The sequence below is a fragment of the Grus americana genome, chromosome 20 (assembly GCF_028858705.1).
Source record: "Grus americana isolate bGruAme1 chromosome 20, bGruAme1.mat, whole genome shotgun sequence".
Lineage (NCBI taxonomy): Eukaryota > Metazoa > Chordata > Aves > Gruiformes > Gruidae > Grus > Grus americana.
Window position 1 is genome coordinate 4,674,883 of NC_072871.1, and position 26,017 is coordinate 4,700,899.

The 26,017-nt window shown below is 45.5% G+C and overlaps 1 protein-coding gene across 2 annotated transcripts in view; it reads right to left on the minus strand.

The window, feature by feature from the left end:
• Window positions 1–26,017, minus strand: part of BRINP1 (BMP/retinoic acid inducible neural specific 1) — an 87,777-nt gene that overhangs the window by 53,196 nt on the left and 8,564 nt on the right. Inside the window, exon 2 of one of the 2 annotated variants that reach the window (XM_054848955.1) lies at window positions 6,340–6,607. The exons of the other annotated variant lie outside the window; for it this stretch is intronic. Coding sequence (XP_054704930.1) covers window positions 6,340–6,557 — 218 coding nt within the window. The 5' untranslated portion in view covers window positions 6,558–6,607. The remainder of the gene's footprint in view (window positions 1–6,339; window positions 6,608–26,017) is intronic. 2 annotated transcript variants of the gene reach the window in all.

Sequence of the window (26,017 nt, forward strand, 5' to 3'; positions counted from 1 at the left end):
TGGAAGCAGCTCTAATAGATTTTGTCTCTGCCAAAACTTAGCATGCATTTTTACCACCACTTTAATACGACTTTAATCCACATCGCTGCTGAAAACAGCAGTCTCACCAGTCCCCTTAGTCCCCTTCCTGCCTCCACCCACACAGTCCTGTCCCTTTGCTAGCACCTGACCACACATTGAACAAGTTGAAAATTAGCTTTTTTTTTTCCTTTTTTTTTTTTTTTTCTCTTTTCTTGCCAGATTAGTTTTCTGCCAGACCAGTTCCCCAGTTGTGGAAATCACAGGTTTGCATGAAATCTGCCTGGCAGGTCTGGTCAGGAAAGGCAAAACTTCTGTAATAGAAGCTGCTAAAACCAGTCATAACTCACAGTCACTAGCCAGCTTGTCCAAGTCCAGTGCCTGAATGTAGGAGCTGTATTTTGCTTTCGCTTAGAAATAATAAAAGCTCATAATGCTCCCAGCCAGACAACCAGGGCAAGCAGCCTTATAAACCCTGGTGCTGTGTCTGCAGGGCCCGGGGCGGTGGGCAATGCTGGATATACTGGAACAGATTCTCCAGCCAATAAATTGGTGAATTTTCCTTGAAGTCAACAGCTTCACATATTTATGTCACAGAGAATCTGGCTCATTGTTTTTAATTTGTGGTGCCATAAAACTTAGAAAGTTTTGTGAGACAGTTTTGTGAGACCAAATTTTTTTTTCCCCTTTTTTTTTTTTTTTTTTTTCCTCTACGGGAAAATTTAAGCAGCAGAGCAGCATATGCATTTCTAAGTCAATTGTAGCCCGTGCTACGTGCACAGCAAAGATCCTCACTTCGTGATAATTCTCTTCCTCTTCGCCAAGGGAATGACACATTTAGAGAGCACGTAGCTGCTCAGATTTGTGGGTTTTCTAGCACTAAATAAAAATCTCTAGCGTGGCCGAATGCATTCAGTAGTGCAAATCCCTTTATGAGCACCCAATTTAGTGTCCACTCTGAATCGGAGAATCAGGGAAATCACAGAAATGTTGGTTAGATGGGACCCTGGGGGTCCCTAATCCAACCTCCCCCTCGAAGCAGGACTATCACCAGCTCTTGAGCACATCAGCTGTGGCTTTGTCCAGCCAAGCCTTGAAAACCACCAAGGATGGAGATAACCCTCACTGACCTGTCCCAGACCTGCGCCACCCTCCTGATGAAACAGGAAACAATTTTTTTGGAGAAAAAACCCCAAACAATCCACTTGCTTTCCCCAGGCACCATCCCCACCAATTTATGGCTAGCTTGTGCAGCCAGTTCTTCACAACCTTTCCTATCTCAGGAGCTGTATTTCCTTTTTATATATCCAGGGACCTTACTGTAACCAGTGTACGTTTGCGATCAGTTTTGTCCTGTCACTCTGCAGGCGGAGGGATGGGGCAGGACTGGCTGGTTTGTTGTCACATTCCCCAACTAAGTTTTGAATCCATTGGTGCATTTTGACCAGACTTGGCAGAGGTCTCAGAAGTATTCTGTATTTGCAGGTTTCCTGAAATTAGGCAGCCTCTAAATGGTCCCGCTGCAGGAGAAGTTGCAAGGTGAGCAGATCTCCCTTTCACACCCCAGGGTTTCCCTGCTCTCTTACATAAAGAGCCAGATTTCCCTGTCCCTGCTGTCATTTCAGAAAATGGAATTAAACTCCCACACGTGCAAAATCCACATTTCTTCCTGTACACACACATTCCCCTTCCAGCCCTGTGTGATCATCCACCTTATATTGCTGTCGTCCCTTACGTCCAAACGTCTTGCAGCATTTAATTAAGTCTGCCCAGCAACGCAGAGCAGACAAACGCTGTCATCTCCCATTCTCCAGGCAGGGGGGGCGAGGGAACCGAGGCACGGAGATGTGAGATTACCCACAGCCACACCATGAGCCTGGGGCAAAATTACAGATACCGCCTGCATCCGTGAGTCCCTCTTTCCAAGGCGGTGTGTCCTGTCCCTGCTTTGCTGTAGGAAAACTGGCAGTGGCAGCCTGTCCACCATCTCACCGCTTCCCTCTTTGCCTCCCGCGTCTCACCTCTGACATTGAACAGCAAAGCCTCATTTTTTTTCTAGAAAAGATTTGGTTTTCTAGAGCGTGGTTAAACTGAGCGGCATCATTAGTGAAATGGTTCTGTGTCAGTGCTTCTGCCTGGCTATTTGCATAGCGTATTCAAGTGCTCAGTCTACTGTTTCTTTTGCTTTGCCTTATAGCTAAATAATCAGTTTCTGGGAGAAGAAGAACGGGCAGCACAACAATATACTTCAAAGAAGTGGACCGAAGCTGTTAACTACTGTCTTGTGGTAACAGGAATGTTTCCTGGTCTGAGCAGTGCCCTCGTCCCAAAGCCAAGCTGAGCTTCATCTGTTTCCCAGCCTTTGTGCAGTACCTAGTACCCAAGGCTCTCATGACTAGGAACAACAACAAAGATAGTGATAATGAATATTCAGACATCCCACAAACCACTCTCAGCATCTGCCATCCTATCTGCATTAGCATCAGAGTGCACAGATAATGATCAAAGCAGCATTTTCCTGCCAGAGGCCCCCCTAAACCAGCCTTATTAGTATGAATCGATGCTGATTAATGTGCTTCCTTAATGCAATTGTATCTACCCCTACTGTTCATGATTTAATATAAAGCATCTCCCCCTTTGCTTGCCTTCCTCCTAATATCACGTGCAAGGTGCAAACCTTGACTGAGGGTACCAGGAAAATCAGTGGTCCAAGTTTTGTGAGAGAGAGACCTAAAATCTACTAAAAGGAAACCCACAGAAGGAGGGAAGGAGCCTTTGGACACTGTAACAGCAAACTGCCTTTCCGTGCTAGGATGGTGGATCTGGATCCAGGCATCCTATGAAAAGATATCGGCAGCTATGCTGTTCTACAGCAATTCTGCTTATGCAGCATATAAAATAGCCTTGCTGACTGAAACAGGCTCTTTGCTTGCTGCTGCCAGACTTCTGGACTTCAGCTGTGATGGAAGGAGGAGTGTTGCATGTTTTAGTTTGGTGTTGCTTCCTTTTTAACATCACCTGTAAAAATGAGAAAACGCTTCATTTTGCCTTGCACTGCTGCGCAGCATCGACAGTGGCTTTATCTCTGTGGGTTTTCGGTGTAAATGACACGGTCCTAACGCGCTGTGTCCATGCTCCCGCACAGCAAGACACTGGGGAAATCACCACTAAACAGGCGACAGTGTTTCAATTAGGGATGGGTGAGGTCCTCTCGCTTGATTTCACATCCACTCCAAATCCTTGGCTGCTGTGGCTGGTTTGAGGTCTGCTGCTATTGGCCTTAGGAGAAGAGCAGGCGCCAGGTCAAACCTCATTCGACAAAATCACAAGTGCCCCAAGGAACTGGACAACCGACAGATAAAAAACAAACCAGCCAACCAAAAAAATGTATGGGAGAAAAGGAACATTGAAAGAGAAGACTACACAGAAAAATCCCGTGCTCCGTATCAGCTGCTTTTCTGAGGAAAGGAGCGATATCCTTAATGTAGAATATGTGCCTCCCTTGGGCTAGTCTAGTGCAAAGAGCAATTGAGAGACATCATTTGGGAGGAAAGAAGCTTCTATGTTGGAATTAAACAGTTGACAAAATCCCAACAGCTTTACAGATTCTCGAAGTCAATTTAAGGAGCCCACAAAATGAGATTTTACCCCTGTGGGTTTCAGTAAAATGATACGTTCTGGAGGGTGTGTATGCTCAGAGTCCAGCTCAACTGCTAGAATTGGCTGTGGCTCCACTAATTCACCATAGCTAGACTGATTTTGACACTCCTTAAAAAATGCATAGGCCTAATTTTTAAGTGACCAGTTCTACCAAGAGGGCCAGCTATTAAAAACCTACAACCCTCCAACATCTAGCCAGCCTCCTACCTAATGGCTCCATCTGCTCTGCTGAAGCACATGAGGTTTTCCCCTCCTCCTCAGCTGACTGCAGCGGGAGCAATAGTGTGTGTTTCCAAGAGTGTGTTTCCAAAGAGCTCAGCTCCCAGCAGCTCAAACCATGACACACATGGCTGGATTTCCCCAAGCCCTCAGCTCCCTCCTTCAGCTTAGTGCATAGTATTTGGCCATGAGATGCATCCCCAGGTGCCCTTGCAGTCTTCCCATGTCTCTCTAAACTCTCTCCCTAACTACTTCCACTGGACTTTGTCTCATCTCCAGTTTCTCTTGTGAATAATGACTTCTCCAGCATTGTGACCATCTGTGAGACCCCTCTCAGACACCCCCCAACGCATGCAGAATGCTGCTGCCCGTTTTCTCCCGTGTTGGAGGAAGGAGGACGTTGTGTCCTCCCCAATGCTACAAGTGTCTTTCATGAGTGTTTTGGCAACATTCAGCACAAATGGAGAAAAACAGATCCCTTTCCACTTCCCAGATATAAAGTTCATCCAGAACCGAGATAAGCCTTCAAATTCTTACCAGTCTCCTACAAACCAAAAGGGAATTTGCTGCTCACCCCATCGCAGATAAAACTAGAAATCACAGGCTTCACATACAAACAAGATTTTAGCTCCTTTGTAAAAGTGAGGACAGCAAAGCCGTGGCGCAGGCTGCTTGCTCTAGGTGTGAATTCTCTGTCGCGGGAAACCTTTCAGGAGACGTTGCCCACAATCCCCTGTCAGATGTGACACAGGTATGTCTGAGCCTGCCTTGGGGAAGAGGCATGGATTAAATGACCTCTCAAGGTCCTTCCAGACCCGTTTCTCCATGATTCTTAGAGACAGGATCCCAGGCTTGATGGATCTCTGGCCTGACCTACAGTGACAGCTCTTAGATGTGTCTGAACACATACATTGCATGCATTTCTCTCCCACTACAGCCCCTGTAGACCGCTGTGGTGGCATTCAGGGCTGAACAGCTCTTTAGCAAAGGGCAGAGCCACTGCCAGGGGCATTGCGTGGGGCAGAGATTTGCAGTCTCGATCAGAGTGTATGTTGTCAGACAGGGCAGGAGGAGAGCTGGGGATATCCACAACCGGGAAGAAAGTCTTTTTGAAAAAGGCATGTTTTCTCTGCTCCTCTGTGCAAGCAAAGACAGTGAGATATCCTTAGTGGAAGCGTGGCAGCATAATTTCTAGTTTTTGGGGCTGTCTTCCCCCTGAGCTGTTTTGAATGAAGAGGACAAGCCAGGACAATACCTTCAACCCATGCTAACCTGCCCTCGCTCCGCAGGCTGGTGCGAGGGGAGGGGATGCTGCACTCCCTGGAGGCCATGGGACAGGCGCAACTCATTTTTCTTCCCCGTACATAGATGATGTCTCGCACGTCGCTATTACTCTGCAAGTGCTTTTGGCTCTCTGCCCATGGGAGAACACTGCCTGCACACATGTGGTTTCCCTGCCTCCCCCATCCCCCAGTCATCGTGTGTGTGTATCCACGTCCACGTTGCCAGTGGGCTATTCACTAGTACTTTCCCACCTACTAGTTTGCATGGTTGTGTTTGCAAGTGTCTTTCTGAAACACAACAGGGCTCTATAATTATGTAAATGCACACATGTCTATGAGCGTTTTGCAGTCTCTTTGGGTTTTAGCACAAATCTCATGACACTTGCTGGCTTATTCCCCTTCACTCCAAAGCGCTTGCTGCTTTAATAGGTGGCTCATATGAGCACCCCAGCTTTTCATGTTAAAATGAAAAAAGAAGAGTGTGTTTCTGGACATCACAACTGGCAAGAAGAGCTTGAAACAGGCAACAACAAAGGCTTCAAAACCTAGAAGGCAGAGGAAAATCTAAAATCTGCCTATTCTCTGTAGATTTTAATTGGAAAACTTCTAAACCGAGATCGCAGTTCTGGGACCAGTCTGACTCATGACGATAACCTGCAAAGGTCTGTGGTAGGCAATACACAGCTAAGGCTGATGCACAGCAGTGTGAGAACTGCCGTATTGATGTGTGCTTTGACATCTTTATGTCTGTTCTTGCCCATGTGGACCTTAAGCTATTGGCGGTTCACATGTAAGAGTTTGGTCTGCCCATAGGTACACTGATTTGCAAAACATGCTTATGAACCTGCCTATGAACTTCTCTGTCACCACAAACAAAGTACACCCACACCCTTGGTTCCTTTTTATCTCGATCTATCTTGTGCACATTGCCATGGTACCACAGTGCCTTCATCTCACTATCAGAGCATTACATCTGAGACTTTGCAGCAATTTGCATTGCCAGCTGAGGACCACGAAGAACCAAGGAAGCGTTTCCAGGTGGAACGGGAACAATGATGCATCTCCCATTGACTACGAGCCTTGAGCCCATGGGAACTGGCTGAGTTCCCACCACCTAACAACTTATCCACGCTACAGGTGCTGTAGGAAACCAACGTACCTGTATATTTTATATCTGGTTGTAAATCCTTGACGATGTCTTTCCACAAAGGATAAGTAGCTCCGTGAGTGGTGGAAAGGCCCCCTGTCTGAAATAAGCCAATCAAATTCCTTGGAGACATGTTGGTTGGTAGCAGCTGGGTCCTGGTGGGAGGGCTGTACTAGTATATGGTCCCATATAAACAGGAGGTAGAGGAACTCAACAAGCCTCCAGTTCATGCTTTTCTGTCTGCCTTTTTCCTCTCATTCTTGCTCCATTCTGTGGAGTCCTGTTGAAAAAGAGAGGGAAGAGGAGGAAGGAAAGAGAGAGAGAGAGAGAAATGGAGGGGAGGAGAGGGAGGAGGGAGAGAAAGAGAGAGTTTAAAAATGGGAATTGCTTTGATCCTTTGACAACTGTCTCTCAGGGTGAAAATAGACACGAAAAATCAAGTTTTAAAAGACTTCAGTCTGCCTGTGTTACAGCTTAGAGTATTTGGCAGTGTTTTATTCATGTACCTAAGTGGTGCCTTTAACCTCCTGAGCATATATCACCTTTGAAATAACCAGGTCCTGACCTGAGACATCATTTCCATCATTCCCCTCGTGAAGTTCTCCGCAGTGCCGCAAAGGCAAGTGAAGGCTGGGCGCAGAAGGTGGCCGCACCCTAGGCTACAATTACCCCTTTATTGTCCCTTTAATGCTGTGCCAGAGAAATGTGTCTTCTGCTTTCATGTCTCTCTGATGATCTGTAATCCATACTCCATGCAACCTGAGCAATCTATAAAGACCCAGCTCTTACTTTAAAGTGTTGCCAAAAAAGAAATAAAACAAAATAATTATCCGGGCTTCAGCGATGAGCACATGTGGACACACAGACACACGCACACGCAGACACACACACGATTATGAAATCCTGCCAAACTTTGAAAGATAAAAATCACCTCAACCTGCTTTCCTGCCTGGGTGTTTGGGAGGTGTGTGTCTGGTGGAGGGGGACTGCTGCTATTTCGATCGCTGTAGGACCTCGAGGCTCTTCCCAAGATCAAGGCTCTGCAGGGCAACACACTGAACATGCATATTCAGCGTAGGAGATTTACTAGGCAGCTTTAGGGGATGCTTCACACCACCTGGTGCAGGGCACGCTGTCGCTCACACGATGGGAGAGCGGCTGTCCTGCCGCACCCCCCCCGTCAAATCACGGCTGTGGACAGCCCTGCTACGAGCCAGTTCCTCTCCCCAAGGTGTTTAATGGCTTAACAGACAAGACATATGATGAGTGGGAAGGGAAACAGAGGGGTGAAATGCCTTGCCAAAGGTTACGCAGCAAGCCACGGGTACAGCTGGAAGAGAGCCCTCGTCTCCTGCCTCCCATTTCCAGCGTTTCAGCCATTAGATCATCCGCCTCCGCAGTCATGCTGCTGGCGCGATGCCTCTCTCCGAACGAAGCCGTGTGCTCCGTTGGTAGAAGGTGAGCGGCTTGCTTAGCTGGCACCCCGTGCCTGGCATGGACCCCCTCCCCTTCTGCAGCAGCAGCCCAGCACGTTGGGGGATGTTCCTCATCGCTGGGAGTTGCTGATGCTGCTCTGAAAAAGTCTTCTCCGTACGCAGGACGTGTTCCTCCTCCTGCCCACCTCCTGTCCATCTGGCTGCCTCGCTGAGTTTTGCGGAGGATGTGCCAACACAGTGGGCATGCCCGGGCAGGCAAAGCGATCTTGAGGCTCCATCCGCCCTTCTGGGTGCACAGACCTGGCCAAAAGTTGTCCTCAGGACAGGTGATACCCACCTATTTCTGCAGCATATAGTGCAGAGACACTGTAGCTACTCTTTAAAGCAGGAGAAATTAGGCTATGAAGAGCTCTGCTGCAGTGAGATTTAGTGTCAGGCTTATAGGTACACCTCCAGAAACCCTTCTGCTTTTGAGTCTGAGTCCACCATAAGCATTCTAAAAGTTTGAAATTCCCAGAAAGAAAAGGTTTTGCTAACAGCGTAGGAGAGGCCAAACTGAGGTGTGCTAGAGGTGCCACACACGTTTGCAGCGCTGCGTGTGAACGTGAGACCTTGCCTGGGGTGAGCGGCATAGTATAGACCAGATGCCATCAGCATTTGTGGTCGGCGTGGCCGTCTCCTCCGCTCCAGGAGCTTTCACCATTTTTTGCATGGCAAATCTGCAGCCCATGGCAGCGAGCATGCGTGTCTACTGCGCGGGTGGATTGAACCTGGGAGTGCGACGGGGAGCACAAGTGCCGAGTGTGTGTGCGCGCTGGAGCGTGTGGGAGTCTGCACGTGTGCACAGCATGTGTTTGTGGAGCTGCAGTGAGCTCAGCAGCACTTGACAAAATGGAGTTGTGTAAGTCTGGTTAAAATGACAGTCAGCTGTTGCACTACATGAAGAGATGAAATAAATTAAGTATGGAAAAGTCAACGAATGTTCGCTTTTTCTGTTGGGAACATATAAGCTTCTTTCCAATTGCAGATAGAATATTACTGTTATTACACCTAATGGTACCTGTAGCTCCTGACTGAGGAGGTTGTTCCTGTTCTGGAGGCATGTATTTAATATTAGCCTTCACCACTGACTCCTACTTCACCCATAAATGTGGCAATTCTCGGTGCTTTAGTCCCTTGCCTCTCAGAAAGGACTGGTTCTACTTTACCTTGCAAAACTGGGGTTTGGGGAGTTTCTAGCCCCACATTGAGAGGAACAGAGCATATTCCAAGTGGGCTACAGTACATCTCTGCTTCCACTCACAGTGGCGATGAACCTGAGGTGATTACTGGGAAATGCTCCCAGCTGCATCCCACCCTCAGCATTTCCAAATTCCAGTTCAGGAGTTCGTTTCTCCCGCTTCTCCATCCAGGCTGCTTCTCTGCCTTGCTGCCCTTTGCAGATCTGCAGCACTGTCCCATCGCAGTAAGCACCTGCAAACTCAGCATATTTGCCATTAGACGGGTAGGCAGATTTGCTGCTGATAAAGATCAGTTGTTCTGTACACATTGTTCAAACTCGCTTGCTTGTCTGTTCATTAAACTCCTCCATAACTAATTCCTTCATCAGCCAGCCTGGATCAGTTTCCCTTTAAACATTTCACTTTCTATTGAATTTCTATTGCAAAGAGAGGAAGGGAGCTCTCACCTACCAAAGTGGAGTGATAGCTCACCGCCAGTTCCCAGCACAGTGCAAGTGCGAACTGAAATATGAGAAGAGCCAAACGAAATGGGTTTCAGAGAAATCCCAGTGTGTCCTCCCACATCTGAGCATCATACATTGGGGAAATATCAGCTTATAAAAGAGAGGAGATATTCACTAATTCCCCCCACGCACCTCTTCATCCTCCCTTCCTTTTCTTTTAGGTCAACGTTACGAGTTGGGATGATTAGAGTTGTGATGGCTCTTAACCAAGGGTTAAGACATGGGGAGAACACGCCTTGAGATCACTAGAAGAAACGGACACGTCTCCAGTCTGGAAGCTGGCTGTATCAGTGCTGAGAGCAGGGAATGGTGCCTGAGGCAATGGAAGATGGTAGAGCGCGATTGGGTCTAGACAACTATCGCACCATCAACTTTAATTTTTTAGTAGTATCTTTTTCCCCCCTGTAGCTGCTGTAGAGATGTTGTTTCACATTAAAGATTAATACACACCACAGGGCTGGTCCCCATGGAAGCTATAAAGCTTACTAAAGTGGGATTATTTTGCATCTAAGGCAATATTATGAGGTGCATTCAATCTAACTCCTAACAAGTTTGAACCTGAAATTAATTTGTTATGTGTAGTTATGGGGCTCCACTGATGTAAGATATGTGCTGGGGGTTTTGCAAAGGGGACAGGGGAAGAAGGGGCAGGGAGGCAATGTCTCCAAGTATATAGCCCTTGGGTAGGAGACTCAAGAATAACTAAAAGCTAAATATGGCACGGAAGCAATCTTTGCACTAAAGGGAAGGTTTGAGGAAGCCAGACACTGGTTTTTGATCCTGGAATCCAGCGTTCTGTTCAGTTCTGCCCCAGACACCCTCTACGATCTTGGGCGGTGCCCTTACAGGCTTTTTTGCCTCACTTTCCAATTATCAGCTTGGAGACACAATAGTATTTGTTTGACTACTTGGACCGTGACCTTGTTGGAGAGGCCATCATCTGGGTACAGCACTTAGCAAAACACAGTCCTGCTGCCCGTGCGGCTCACGAGGTGCTCTTGTCCTGTAAGCAATGAACGACACCCATCTCAAGGTGTCGGCAAGCTTTGTAATGCAGCAGTTAGTTAAAAAAAAATCCAAGCTGCAAAGCCCATTTCCACTCAGGAGCACTACACAAAGCGATGCAGTGATCTGGGTCCTTCTGGTTCATGTCAACAAACATGATCATGCGATTGTCACATCTGTTAATAAATGTGATCACCGGGTGCGCTAGGACATAGGCTGGAGTTCAGATTAAATAAGCAGTGGGAGAAGAAAATGTTAGATGCTCTGATTCTGAGTCACATTACAGTCAGTTTCCAGCATCGTCCATCATGAAGGCACATCCATCACTGCAAATGGAGATTTCTGTTACAACCCCTTTTAGTTCGTTAGGTGGTTTAAGATGGCCTTAGTCTAATCTGAATTCAGCCTGGAACATTAAATGTTCCTTGTCTTATGAGTCTTCAGGATTCTTGGAGGAAAAATAGGCAAGTGCTTTCTGTAAAGTGCAAGTTGTATTTGAATGTACACTTAATTTCATCGTGATTGATATCTGTGTGTTAATTATATTCTATTTTAGGCAATACCTTTGCTGTCACAAGGCAGTGCCTTTTATCCAAGGAGTTCAAATTGAATTAGAGACATTAATTAAAGCTCTCAGCACTCTAGTAAGGCAGGCAAGTGCTGTTACTCCCATTGTTTCTTGAAATAAGAAGAAAGGAATAAAGCTGGGTGTCTACTTAGCCACTTAAAAGGTAATTTTTATACAGTGGGATAACTCAGAATGATAGATTTTGTACAAAGTGATATTGCGAGGTCTGTTTCATAGCGGGAGGCTGCGTAGCCCTGGATCGCTGCTGTACACGGGCAGGCAGAATGCAGGAGCTCTGACTCTCCCTTACTTGCTGTAAACACTCCGCTACTCCTCTGCCTCCTGGGATTTTTCTACCTTTCTTCTGACCTCTGTACCTTTCATTTATCCCTTCTATTAGATTCAAATTGATCTTGCACACATCCCTTCTGTTTTCTCATGCTCATTGTTGTAAACTATTTCCATCAGAAATGCAGACTCAGGAAAGAGAAATTACTGAACGCATTATTTGCAGTAAAGAAATAAGTCCTCTATCTCTTTAATCTTCATGCACCAATAATTCTTTCTTGTGTCCCACATTTGGTTCTTGGCAGGTTGAGAGAGGTTTCTGCCTGCTGCCATTTACCAGAGGGAAGAGGCTAACAATTGCTATTTGTATCTGAAACACTTCTGTTCTGCAGCAACTTCACACACTGCTTTAGGATGCTGATAAATTAGTAAAAGACTGAAGTGTCAAGGGAGAGATGAAACAGCTTATGTTAGTTTAGAGCTCGACCCTGTAAAGTGACGAACGCCTGACCTCATTTCAGCAAACAGCTTAAGTATATCCTTAATTTTAAGTATGGGAGATGCTCTTCTAGATTTTATTCAGCCATCCCTGCTTTAAGTTAACTGCGCGCTCACATTCCTGCTAGACAGGTAACTACTGCCCGATGCCTTTAGGATTTAACTCGTGTTAGGTCGCTGGGTGCAACTGGAGCAATAACATTTACGTCCTGCACCTAATTCAGAGATGGCCCATGAGAGTGCTGGAAGGCAGGTACCGCCCGTGAAGCAGCTTTAGCTGTCCTCTGGAAACGCTGGCCAGCGATCCAGCCAAGCTGAGGACATCTTTTCTGTGTCACGGCCAGGGGAAAACAGGGAACGTGGATGGAAAAGGATGGGGAAGCGACTATGTTGGGGTTAGTTAAGTCATATGAACTTCTGTGGATAAACCTGAGCCCTGGGAAAACAGAATTTGGCCACTTCTGACCTAGATGTCTTTATAGCTCAAACTACAGACGCTGATATCTGACTGGAGCCAGAGATGGAGCTGCAATTTGGCAGTGGCTCTGACTTTCTGGGTGACTGTGGCATGTAACATTGTAAAATCCCAAATGATTGTAAAGCTATTTCTTTACAGAAATGTGATTTCTCCATTTCAGGCAGTGATGGGTGAATCCCTCCCCAAACCTTGGTAATTCTGCACTGATCGGTGTCTAAATTTGCACTTACTCTTTAACCATTTCAGTTAAAAATATGCATGAGTGGTTAGACCTGAGGGATATTCTCATTTTTGGATGAGAAAAGGCAAGGAGGGAGGATGAGAAATACCTCTTCAAAAATACCAACACGGTCCACGAATTCACTTCACTTTCGCCAAATTGTTCATGCTGAAAAAAACAATGATTGCGAGATGTCAGCGTTTTGATTGTGAGAGCACCAAGGTGAAACATTTCCAAATCTTCATTTGAAACTACTAGAGCTTTTTCTTTTCCTCCTTTTGATTTGTCTTTCCAGCCTCTTAAGAGAGAACAGTGATAAAAATATTTCTTTTGACCCCAAATGACTTAGAGGAGAAAAGGGTTTTTTTCTTTTCAATTTGTCAACACTTGGCTTACAACTTGTCAGAATATTCAGTGAACCAAAAACACCCTACAAACCCTTCGTTATTAATGCAATTCAACCAGCAGCCTAAAGGGAGCAGGTTTTGTGCAAAAACTCTAATTACTCCCTGCCTATAGCGAGGCGAGAATCACACTGGTAACAACCAGGTACCTGTTTTCAGCTCATTTGTCCCCACATTTCAGCTAATTATAAACTACTGGTGTTATTGTGATGAGGATGAGAGGTGGCTTGAAAGCAAAGAACTGTGGCAGGTGTGCAACCTCCATCAAGTCACAGCATCGGTTGGTGCTGGACAGAGGGAAATCAACTCCATTAGTCCTTATAAATCTGCTAGCCAAGGTGCCAAAGCCACCGCTCTGAACCCAGGATCCACAGACACTTGGTTCAGGGCTCTACTTAGAAAGGAGATCCACCCAACAGTGCTCAGATTAGGAACTGAATTAAAAGGATCTTCTGCATGTGCACACAGATATGTGGTGAAGTATCCCATTTTAAAGACAGTCCCGCTGAATCTGAGACTGGAACGGTATCGTGCTAGGTGCTGTACCAACAGAAACCAGAAAGGCGGTCCATGCCCCAAAAAGCTTACAATCTAATTAGAAGAGCAAGGACACCAGATGGCCAGGGACAGATGGGGGAACGCAAGGGAACAGTGAGATAATACCGCTCAGCGGGCTGTGGAGCAGTGGTGTCAGCACACCAGCAGCCCTACTGTTGGCAAGATTTTGATAGCTATTGTCATAAATGAGAGTTATAAATAGGGAGGCTGGATAATGAGCTAGCTTTGTAGATGTTTGTGAGGAACTCCTCTCATTTGGGAAGTGGCAGAGATAGAATGAATATAGATGATAATAATAATGATAAATTGCACTTTTCTGAGCTGCTTATTAAAAAAAAAAAATATGGTGGGTGGTGAGCAGTGATTTCTATTAAACACTGCCCTGAACTTGAAATTATTCCTACTATTATTAAATTATTGTCCAAGCTAGTCCACTTCCCCATAATTTCATTCTAAGTTACACACAAATGCAACTCTGTCTTCCGTCTTCCTCAGTATTTATACACCTCATATCAAAGTCCAGTAATCTCATAAGTGTTAATAGGTTTTTATCCTTGCAGTAGCTTTAGGAGATCTGGAAGTGCTGTTTTTCCCATTCTGCAGAACGGGAATTGAGAGATGGGGTAGATTAATGGCTTGTCCCAGATCATTTTACAACTGTTTCAGGAATAAAACCCAAATCTCTTAAGTCTCGGCTCAATGCTACGTCTCCTTGCAGTACCCTTCCTACGCACCTTCATGCTACTATTCCAGAATTAGCTAAGACTTGCCACAGAGCTGCTTAGAATTTTTTTTGGATTGCTCATTTTATGTCAGAAAAATGCCAATTCATCAGAGGCAAAACACTTTGGAGAAATTTGTTGATTTAAGGGGAAAAAAAGCATTTTGATAAAGTCAGCTTTTCTTTGGAACAGAATGTGTCGAGTGTTCTGTTTGGAAAGGATCGGTTCAAGATTGTGTTTTGTTTTTCATTACATGTTGAGTAATATACATTAAAAATCAAAATGAAGTGTTTTCTTAAACAGTATGTTTTGACTGAGCCAAAATAGATGTTGTAATTTATGCATAAAAGGAAATGTCCAAATTAATTTAATACTTTTCTGGCATTTTGGAACAAGAAACACCTGCACACCATACACAATAAACTGAACAAAAATCATACTATTCCCTACATTTTTACGGAAAATTTGAGAAAGAGAGCAATCTGAAAACTGAGTTCCAAGAGGCCTGTGTCAGAGTCCAGAAACTCTGGTTTTTGCTTTCACACCTATTCCATTCTGTGTGCCAGTCTTGCCTTTCTCATATATTCCATTGCAACAATTTGGACCTGTAAGCGGAGAGTCCGAAGGTAAAAAAATCGATGCCAAAACTGCCCTGAAGAGCAATAATGTAATGTTCAATCCAAAAGGTCAACTGTTATCCCACACCTGACGTTCTTTGCAATATTTTTGTTGTTCTGAAGTTCATTCCTGGACCGGGACTTTACCACCACAGCCACATGGAGTGATCCTGCTCGAGAGGGTTTGGGAAATGCAAGCTAACTCTGCTTATTCTGGTATGCTAGGAAGCTGAGGTTACCTAACGATCCTCACAAGTGATTTATCTTCCTGTTTTTCTTGTCCCTCAGAAAGGAGCTTAGCTCTTGACCTGGCTCTTTTGTGTTCCTCAGCTCTTACTGGAGGAGCAGAAGGGGTTAAAATCCACAGGCCATTGCTTCTCCCGGTACAGCTCCTGCTGCTTGGACAATGACAGCCCTGCCTGCCAGGACGAAAAGCACCGTTTAACTCAGCGCTTCCTATGGGCACCAGGTTCTGCCACCATTCACGCTGGATGAAGCCAAGGGAACCAGGGGCAGCTGAAGAGGGGAGGGAAAACGGACCCTGAGTTGTTGGTGGTTGCAAATTCTGGCCCCAGGCAGATCCGCCTCTCTTATCACACCGAGCGGATGAAGAATTCACTGTGGCCATAAAACTCTCCCTGTGCATTTAGCCACACCAGCTCCTGCAGCCACTGCCTTAGACCCTTGTACAACTCTCCTGCCAGGACACTCCAGAGACAAGGTGTGACCTCGCAAGGACGGCGTGGCTCAGACTTCTGCAGGGGACCAGAGCTGCAAGTAGAACCAGGGTGAGGATAACTGGTCACTGACGTGGGCTTCATAGCCCTGCAACTACCTGACGGGTGCTGCACAGTGACTTAGAGGTGTGTTACACAAGTCGCTGATTTAAGTATTTAGGATGGATTCCTGTAGAGCATAGGACACTGGTCTGAGGCTGAACACACCCAGGTTCAGCTCCTTCTATAGCCCTGCCTCCCCATACAGGGGAAGTTATATGCGTATTAATGCACAAGTGCATAAATGCAGGCTAGAAATGTGAGCTAGAATGCGTAATAGCCCCAGATAACACCATTCTGTTGGCAGCTTCTGAAACAGAAGGTAGAAATCGTGAGTGTAGGTCTCCTGCTCCAAGCATGCCTCTACGCAGGCTCTGTAGTTGCAGGTTCTGCTGGAAGGTCTATTGAAGTCAATGAGCCTTAGGTTGGATCTCATTGCAAAAAGATAATCAAATATCATATTAACTCTTAATTCGGAACAGCATATTAAATTAGAAGCTCAAATTAACCTGAAACTGCATTTATGTAATGAGAAGATTTAAAATCTGTGTATCATGAAGGTGGGAGAACTCCTAGCCAAAGCTGTTCTCACCAGCCTTGAATCCCAGAGCCAATCTACCTGCAACACTGCATTTCAGACCGTTCCCTAAACCCTAAGCCTGGGATTTCCACTGAGACAGAAGAACGTGTGGAAAATAAAGCCACCTCATACTTCCCGGTATTAATCTGTCAAACACAGAGGGCTGTTACTAGCTAGACCCCAACCAATGCCAAGAACTAAAAAATCCCAGAGGATACTGAGAATCTCACCATCACAAATAGCCTCTTCCATCAGCGCACTAACCCTGCAACACAGATTTGCTAAAAACCGAAGGAACTCAGTCCTTGCTAGGATTAAAATCCAAAGCCACTCAGGTCTGAGCATCTCAACCATTAAAGCAGTTTGGTACCCAAGTTTAAGGCCACCTCTAGCTGTGAGTTTTATTTATTTCCTTCTTTGAGACTGTTCTGCTCTGTGCTAAATCCATCTTCTGACCACCTGGAGCGTTTGAGAGTCTTGGCTGTGATGCTTGTCTGTTTAGATAGACTGTAAGTAGAGCTGGTCAAAAAATTTTGACAGAACAGGTTTTCGCAGGAAAACGCAGTTCTCTTGAAATCGAAACGTTGCATGGGAATGTGTCAATTTTGACAAACTTTTTTATGTTTAAAGTGTCAAAACAAATCATTTTGATTTTCTCTCTTCATTTCAGTTATTCTGAAATGTTTCATTTTGAGGAGATAAACACATTATTTTTATGTTGTTTCAATTAATTTGTTTTGACATTTTTACATATTCTGTATTGTACTGATATATTTTAAAACGTACTGTATATTGCATAAAATATTTGATGTTGTTTTATTTATTATATGTGTTTTTATTATACAATGCTAAATATTTCCCATAGCCTTTTAGTGCTTCATCACCACAGAAAGAGAAGATATTGATGGTCTCTAATTATTACTGCTTTTCAGTTTTTAGGCCATAAGAGCTTTGCGAGAGCATGGTTCTCATTCCAACCGGAGCTTAAAAAAACCAACCACAAATCAAAAGGCAGGAATTTCCCAAGGAAATAGCATGTCCATTTTCCAAGCAGCTCTGTCAGCTCAATGACTGCATAGCACAGCTCCACTCCCCTCTGCACATCAAAAAACCAACTTCTCTGCTTGTTAAAAAAAAAAAAAAAAAGAAAAGAAAATGCAGATTTTCCCAGGGTGGATTTTGCGTGTAATGTTTTCATGAGCATCAGGGATTTAAAAGTCTGAATGCCATTGACCTCCTGAGGTCTTCAGCTTCCAAACCACTTATGTACTTTTAAAAGATGTATTCCACCTCCTCCTTGGAAGTCTACCTGATTTTATTTTTTTTTTCTTTCTTTCAAACCATATTTTTGCTCCTCCATGCGTAGCAGAGGGGAATTGCTACCCGTGAATTTGTGCTGTTGAGCCTGCGTAGGTGGTGGTAAAAGTGGGTTGAAAAAAAGGGCAAGGCAAGTGGCAAAAGGGAAGGAGAGAACGGCGGCGCGGAGCAGAGCCTGTAATGAGGCAACTCTATTGATTCTTCATTTCATGGATGAAAATGTCCCCAACGGCTCCTGTGCATTCACTGCAGTTCGATAAGAGATTGAGGGCAGCGGGTCTCGGTGCTGCCAGCGCCTGTTTGCGGGGCTGAACGGCAAGAGGACGGAGTCCATTTCACACGTGCGTGCAGAGAACAATATACCCGCAGGCGGGGCCGGAATACAAGGCTCTGAGGGATGGTGGATGGAGCGGGAGGCAGAACGTGGCTATGCGCGACCACCCTCGGTTCCCTTCTCCATTTCATCAGGCTAAAAGAAAGTTTAAAGGTGTAGTAAGGGCTGCTCCTCCCCGTTGGACTCCTCAGAGAGAGGGGTTAGCACCACCGTGGGCTTTGCAGGGGGGAGCATGGTGTTCCGTGCAATGGGAATAAAAAGGAGAAGCATCCCCAGTCTTTGGAGGTTTACTGAAAGTAATGGGGGGCTTTTCTGTCTGCTTTTTCTCTTAAAGGGACATGCCTCTACTGCCAGGCACAGCAGTTTGAAATCTGAATTCCCCCACGCAGCTGCTCCAAGCGCACCTCTGCATGCAGATTCGCCTGGATATCTACGGTTGCTCCAGCTGGCCTGTCACTGTAGATTACAGCTATGTGCTAATAGTGAGTGCTGCTGTAGTCTGCGACTTCCATTAAAAGCTGAAGTTTCCACCTCCCCGCCCCACAAATGGCTCCATCCCAGCTGACATTTCTGTACGCGTGGCCTCGTCTCTGGGGTGGGAAAGCAGGGAAGTGCCTCAATTTGTTCCTGTGTTGGACAACAATGGAACAAGTTGAAGGCAGGAAAAGGTGTTCGAGGATGACAAATCTTGAAAATTGCAGATTATTTACTTGAAAGTTGATCTCATCCCTTGTCATCAGCACATCCGTAATATTGTAGCCCCATCCCTCTGACAGCAACAGTACAACTGAGCACTGAATTACCCTCTGGAAGAGTCCTTGAGGGAAATGCTTCATCACTCCAAGCCACACTGTGGAGTCTCTTTGGAACGGAGGAATGCTCCTGCAGGGAGAGATTGCCTGTCCATGCCAGACACTGCAAATCATTAGTCCTTCATGGCCAGAGGATTTGAAGGCTGCTGACAGATCAAAAAGAATTGGCATGGACACTTGACCTTTCTCCATTGCCAGGAGGAAATCATTGACCAGGAGGAATAGCACATGCTCTACTAGTCTCTACAAAGGGAGGGAAGAGGCTCTGGAAGAATTCAGAGCTATTTGTAAAACAAACACTGCTGCTTCAGCACAACCTGTGCAGTTGGCCAGCGTTGCCATCACTCATAGGCATGCCGAAGGGGTGACTTCCAGTTTGGCATGTGCCAGGTGCCATCACAACTCCTCCTGCTCCAAAGGGGACATTCAGAACCAATGCCCAGAAGACTTTCTTGTGGATGCTGAAAGATTCACAGGTTTGCAGGCTGGGAACAGGACGGGACATGCTAAAATGTAGTTTATTGTTTCATTGGCATGGTGTCCTGCCAAAGGGAGCGAGCAGTCCCCTCCACCAGCATGCACGCTGTTGACTTCTGCTAGGTTTTCCCCACTGCTTGATAGACCCTACATGCCTCTGCAGCCTCCCAAAGTGACTCTGTCTGAAAGCAATCCAGAGCAGGCGTCACATTTGCTTCTTCAATAGCCTGACTCACAGAAAGATCTTGTGCAATCTGCTAGCCAAATCCAAATCTGAAAAACACCTCCATCACTGGTCATGATTAATTAATTCTGCTTTGACATTCCCCAGGGCATCTAGCGGCTGGTCAGAGCTGCTGGAGAAAGAGACACTGCTGTGGAAAAGGAATAAACAGACTTTCCTCAACTGCAGCCATGGAATTAGATAATAAATAGCTAGCTAGCTAAATAATTTCTGGTGAATGGTAAAACAAATGCAGAACAGGAATACAGCTAGCTGGCTTATCCCTGTCAAATCGAAGGTGTTTGAAAGGAGTTTGGAAAGAAAGAAGGGTATTTAGAGTCTACTGTGCTCATGAAGACATAGCCTGAAGTTATCCATCCTGTCTAATGTGACTGTTTACAATGACAGACAGCTATTCTTGGCCATTTTATTCTTGGTATAATATTCTTGGACCAAAGCAGCTCTAGGAAGCTTCCTCCTAATTTACATCTCTGTTTTCTCCCTCCTCCTGCCTGGATTGCAGACTACACAACATTTTTGCTCCCACGGCATCAACTCAGTTTCCCCCCACCAGCTGTTGTGCGCTTGGCCTGCGTTCCTCAGGGAGCTATAGGTATCAGCCCAAAGTACGGATTCTTCAGCCGCTTCTCCTATCTGACCCTTAATGCCTCTCCTCCCTAAATCCATAGGCTCTGTCCAGATTTGTCCATTAACCACACAACAGAGGCTCCAGTGACAAAAATGTTATTCTGCAGGACTTGAGGAAGTCAGCAGGAGCTCCGGCAGCATCCCGGGTTCAGGTACCAACCCTGCGATGTGCGTTGTACCGAGCAGATGGCGGTCTAATCCCTGCCAGCACGCAATGCCCAGTGCGCAGAGAGCACCCGTAACCCCTGTCTGATTGAATATGCATACTCGCGTCTGATTTTACTCGAGCACTAGAAGTCCCTGCGCACAAACTCATCCAGATGAATCAAGTGCGAGACGCCCGGGTTTGAGGTCCTGTCACAGCAAAGAGGAGAAATCTGCTGGTTACCCTTTGCCCGCACATCTCCCAGTCCTGTGAGTCGTTACTCTCCTTTTGCTCCCCGTATCCCTGAGGATACAAGTCCCACCCTTTAGCTATGCTTATGCTCTCCTCCTTCAACATTCGGTTTGGAGTCTGTGCTCCCACCGCAGCGAGGGTTTCCGAGCGTGCAGCTGGTTACTCTGCCTTCCTGCACACCTTCACCCGGAGCCTGAAATCAGTTCAGATCACCCCCTTCCCTCCATCTTTGCCACTCTTCTCCTTCACCCACCTTGCTCCTTCTTTATCCGTCGCGGCTGGCACAGCCAAGACACATTGTTAACACTTGCCACTTCGTTAGTGATCTTCTACGGGAGGAGCAGAGGAGGAGAAAAGAGGAAAGCGTGCAAAAATGGAGAGTAAGGAAAGTCAGATTAAAGGAAGACTAACAAAGAATTGAAGGTGTGAATGAGAGAGTGCAGGAGTAGAAGAAGGATGAGAAAAATCTAATGGGTGAGAAAGAGATTTATAATTAATCTGCAGACTAGTGAGAGAGCAGGGGAATGGAAGTCAAGACCGTAGGCTTCTCTATAAGCTTCTGCTACTGATTTACTCTGAGACTTCAGGCAAATCTTTTTATTTTCTCCTTTTATCTCCCACTGCTCTGTACCCTTTGAGTATATGTTACTCGAGGTATGAATTGTCTTTAACTGTGTGTAGCATAAAGGAAACTGCAATCATAGGCACTAAAGATGCGAGACATTATTTTTAACACATACTAAAATTAGGCACAGCAAAGTGCTTGGGGATTGACTGCCAATGTTTACTAATTCAGGTTGAATTTGTTAGATAGTTACTGTCAAAAAATGGGATCGGAAAAATTTAAAAGAATCAAAGTATATGACTGCATTATTTCTTAACTTAAATGCTTCATATTGAAATGTTTACAAAGTGGATCTAGAAGGAAATGAAGAAAAAAAAACCCACACACAAAACCCCAAACAAAAGTGAGATAATACAGTTATGAAAAACAAAGTTATGCATTTCTGCAAAATTTAAAGTTTTGAAGTGATTATCTATTCTCCTTTCCTTCTAGTCTCAAATAAAAAAAAATATTTTCATTCTTCCCTCCTGCCAATTATGTTTGAATAACTAAAATTAATTTTTTCCCTTCATTTTTTTTGTTTCAGAACCAAACTGAAAAAAAAAAAATCATTATTCCCCTATCCCTACTAGGAATTACAATAACTGTCTGTCAGATCTTCATAACAACATGAGGGATCTCAGCAAGGCTGAGTTTCTGTGAGTTTCTTAAGCTGATGACTTTCATAGTCCTTTGCTCTCTTCTAGTCTAAACCTGCATTCAACAGAGAACTTAAAGTGAAATAATAAGATTTACAGAAAAATAAGTGAGCAAATCCTGTATCAAAAATGAAAGAAAAGTTCCCAGGAAATAATCTGAGACTGGATTTACTTTTCCCATTACAAATTGCCATATACTGCTGTTTTATTTTAAGACAATCAGAGCATCCCTTTTTACCCTCTATTTCTCTGAATTCTTTCTTTTCACTTCTCTTGGCTCTCCTGTTTGGGATTTTTTTTTTTTTTTTCCAAAGCACCACTATCTCTAACATGTAACCAAATAGGCATGAGGTCCCTACAGAAAATTGGAACATGGGATGCCCAAGTGCATCTGATGTGAAGCGAAAAAGACCCCCAACATAGCTCCCTGCAATCAGCCATCCCTGATTCAAACCACCCAAGTGCGCCCTGAACGAGACGCAGACACGCGGGGATGGGAACGGCACGTACTGGGATCCTGCTCCTCAGGCATCGTCTGGCACCCGTTTCTGGGTCTGATCTCTCAAGCGTAGGACCCTGCGCACAGCCGCCCACTGGCAACCTCAGGCCCAGAGGTATTTAGGGAAGCATCACCTGCTTAGCTTCCTGCATCCAGTGGATTTATTTGGCACATATATAGGAATTAGGCATCTAAATATCTCTGGGTGTTTCTACATTGTCAAAGAACTTGGCTCCTGGGTTCCTTAGCCACAGACATTGCATTTGTATTAGCTTGCTTTTGGGGTTTCTTCAGGAGGAAACAAGCTTTTCCACTAAGAAGAAACCCAGTTCTGGCTATATTTTGTTTTATTAGCATCAGTTGTGGGCAATATGAGCAAGCACAAAACCTCCAACAGCTTATTGTCATCTTCCACAGTCCTTCAGCACCGTCCCAGAAGACACTGCACGCTCAAACACTCTGCACGTGCACGTGGGGCAGGCAAAACGCATCCTGAGCCTACTATAGACACACTGCATTACTGAGCTGGAAATCAGCTCTCATAGCCTTTCCAGAGTCCGAAATTTTAAAATTACACATAAAAATAAAATCCAGAGTGTATCTCAGCTCTCCTGGTGATTTCCTTTTCCCCAGCTCCCAATCTTATTTATGGAGGTCTGCAGACAAGCAGTAACCCTGCGCAAGGGCAACAGAGCGCGCATTGGTCCCCAGCCCTTCTGTCCATCTCTAGTATGGCACCCGAGGGAGGGTCATACCCCCAGCACCAAAGGGTGTCCCTGTTATCTGAGACACAAAGGATTTAGGGACTTCACCGATCTCAAGGCTCTACGGAAGAGCTCCCTTGGAGGAGCAGCAGTGAAGAAAATAAAATGCCACGGACAAAATTTCTGTCTTCAAACTTGAAAACAAACAAAGTCATAAGAAGCACTGCAGGAGAATCCACTGGTAGGAAGGACTCATCAGCCTCCTTTGCTCTTCTTTTTAATGTAAGCAGCTTTATCATTAATTGCTATTTACCGCAAATGCTGAAGTGGGTAAAAAGACTAATATGCTGCGCTGCAACAGCAGTCTTGATTCAGGCTCCTTAAAGCACAATGCATATGTGTGTGTGTGTGTGTGCACACGCACGCTTGCACACTTCATTATACGTGTTGTATAAGTAAAAGCCCCGTATCTGTGTGCAAGGGAGGGAAAGAGATACAATTAGCATATTCTTCCCTTATATATTCCAGTAAAAGGCCAACTTCATTAGTGGTCTTAGGTAACGAGAAGAGAAATTAATTCAGGCCAGACTCCTAAACATGGAGCCATTTTGCTGGGGTGGAGGGGAGTTAGATGCAAACCAGTGCTGCTTTTCCTCAGCACTGGAAATGTAGGCTCAGTACTGCTGAATATCAGTCTTCGGGGTGCTACATTTCCTAAGGACACGGCTTGCTGAATCTTTAAAAAAATGCAGATTTTTCCTCATGCCCAACTTGGAGCCAAGTTCCCTGAGTGGTTCACATCCACTGCGTGAGCTGGAGGGCTCAGAACCGCGGCACTGACTGTAAGAAATTCAGCTCCTGTGCATGGAAACACATGCATTTAAAAAGCTCTTCTTAAAGATATCAGCCTAAGCGACCTGCCCAAGGTCATATATAACACGTCGGTGACAGCATCGGGATTGAACTATCTTGCTACGGTGCTGCTTTATTCACACAGTGCTGTTGCATCCCAAAACAGCCGCTGCTGCCGGTCTGCTGCTACCTTGCGCTCCTTATCGCAGTCTCCTTAGAGACACATCTGTCCTGTGCTCCGTAAACCATAATATACCTATAGTCTTTTATTCACTATCCATCACCGTGCAGTTTTATTACAGATCCCTGAATTATCCAGCCTACTCTACAATCTGCTTATTCCTGCCAGCCATTCTCCCTTTCGACCCTCGCCTCACCTTTCAGCCTTTTCAGTGTTTTAAGTCTTCCAGGTACTTGAAATGCAGGGACAATTCTGATTCCCTGGGGGAAATCCAGCAGAATTTCACTGAGGCCAGTCTGCTGGTCTCTCTCTCTCTTTTTCAAATGCAGATGGTTGGAAATCAGAAACTAGCACTGGTCTCCGCAGTCACATTTGAACCAATCCTTCAAGAATACTAACTCACAACTGCCATTTTAAAGCTCTGATCCCCATTCTTACCATCTATAAAATTTTTATTCCCCTCCCTTCTCTGCTCCTTTCATCAGAAATCAATCTTCCAGTAATGAAGGTAAACTGCAATCCTACCTCATAGCTTTTTTTTTTCTTTGCATGCATGCATCTTTCTCATGCATTTTGCAGAATGAAAGCTCCCTTGTCCATCCTTCCCCTTTCCAGCCAAGCCTATAAGCACAGTAACCATCACACCTACACAACACATCGTCGGCAGATTTGCACCTACCCGTCTCATCTCTCTCTTGTTTACAATGCAGGAAGCAAAGAAATCATTTGTCCTGATGCGGCACTTTGTCTTGGCATTCGCACTTGCCTTGCCGGTGAACTTTGTGTTCCTACCTGCCAGGTCTCCTCTCCCTCCCAGCCACGGTCACGCATCTCTCTGAGAGCTTTGTTCCATCTAGAGTATACGCTTTCCTCGTAGCCATCAGCTTTTCATCCTTCCCACCTTTCTGCAGCAAACTCAGTTTTATTACCTGTCTCAGCCCCGGTACAGCTGACCATGGAAGAGTAGTCTCCTCTGCTCACCTGGTGATGCTTTTAGCCACTGGACAAGTGGCCCTCAGCAAGTGTCACCTGCCGAAGCTGAACGCCCCTCTTTGTGTACAACAGCCTGTCCTCCCTCCACCCAAACGTCTGTCTGTGGCAACAGGAAAAAAATGGCTGATATGAGAAAGAGTATGGAGAAAGGCAGGTTCCTCCTTCCTCCCACCAACATGGCCCCAGCGATGGTGGAAGACCGTGGGCAGGATGCAGGATTGTGCCCAGCACATGGCAGACAGGGTGGACCTCTGTCTGGGGGGACATCTTGGGACCCACTGGTGCGTGGGGCTGTGGCACTGGAGAGAAAATGTGGGGAGAGGAGATGGAACACTCATGGGCTCCTTTACTGATCTCCCTCCACTGTCACTCCTACCAGGCTTGTTTGGTTAAATCTCTAGATGCATCCAGACATTTACCTCTGCCACAGCCTTCCTGCGTAAACTTGGGCAAATTCTTTAGGTGACATTTTACAAACACCTTGGAGGCTGATTTTCCAAGTGTTCAGCATATACCATTGCCATATTTAAGGCCTTGTTTTCTAAAACATTCCATTACCTTGCCCCCAACTACTTTCAAAATCTGTCAAAGCCAAGCCCGAGCTCCTATTCCTGCAACCTGAAATGCTTCCACTGACTCTAACAGGATTTGAATTGATCCCCGAGCCTTGTGCTGCACTTCCTCTGGTACAGAGCAGAGGTGACGGCATTCCCTGTTTCTTTTCCTCCTCCTCTGTCTGACCACAGGCCCTCGAGGGCAGGGAGCTCGCGTCTGTACGGTACCTAGCACTGGGAGACTCCAGGCTCTTCTCAGCTCTGCACCATCCTGCAGATAATGGTGGTGATAGAGGAAACTGAAATGCGCAGCTCAGGGTCATTGCTGCTGCTTATAACCACTCATTTTATGTCCTACTTCAATATCTACTGTAATCAGTGAAATTACTTTTGTGGGAGTTGACACAGAAGAAGAGATTGTTGGATTGATAGTCTGTCTGGCATTGATGAAAACCTTTTTATAATACCTTAATCCAGCACCCACAGAAGCAATTTACTAATCTCTTGCTGACTTAGCTTCTAGCAGGATCGACCATATCCAG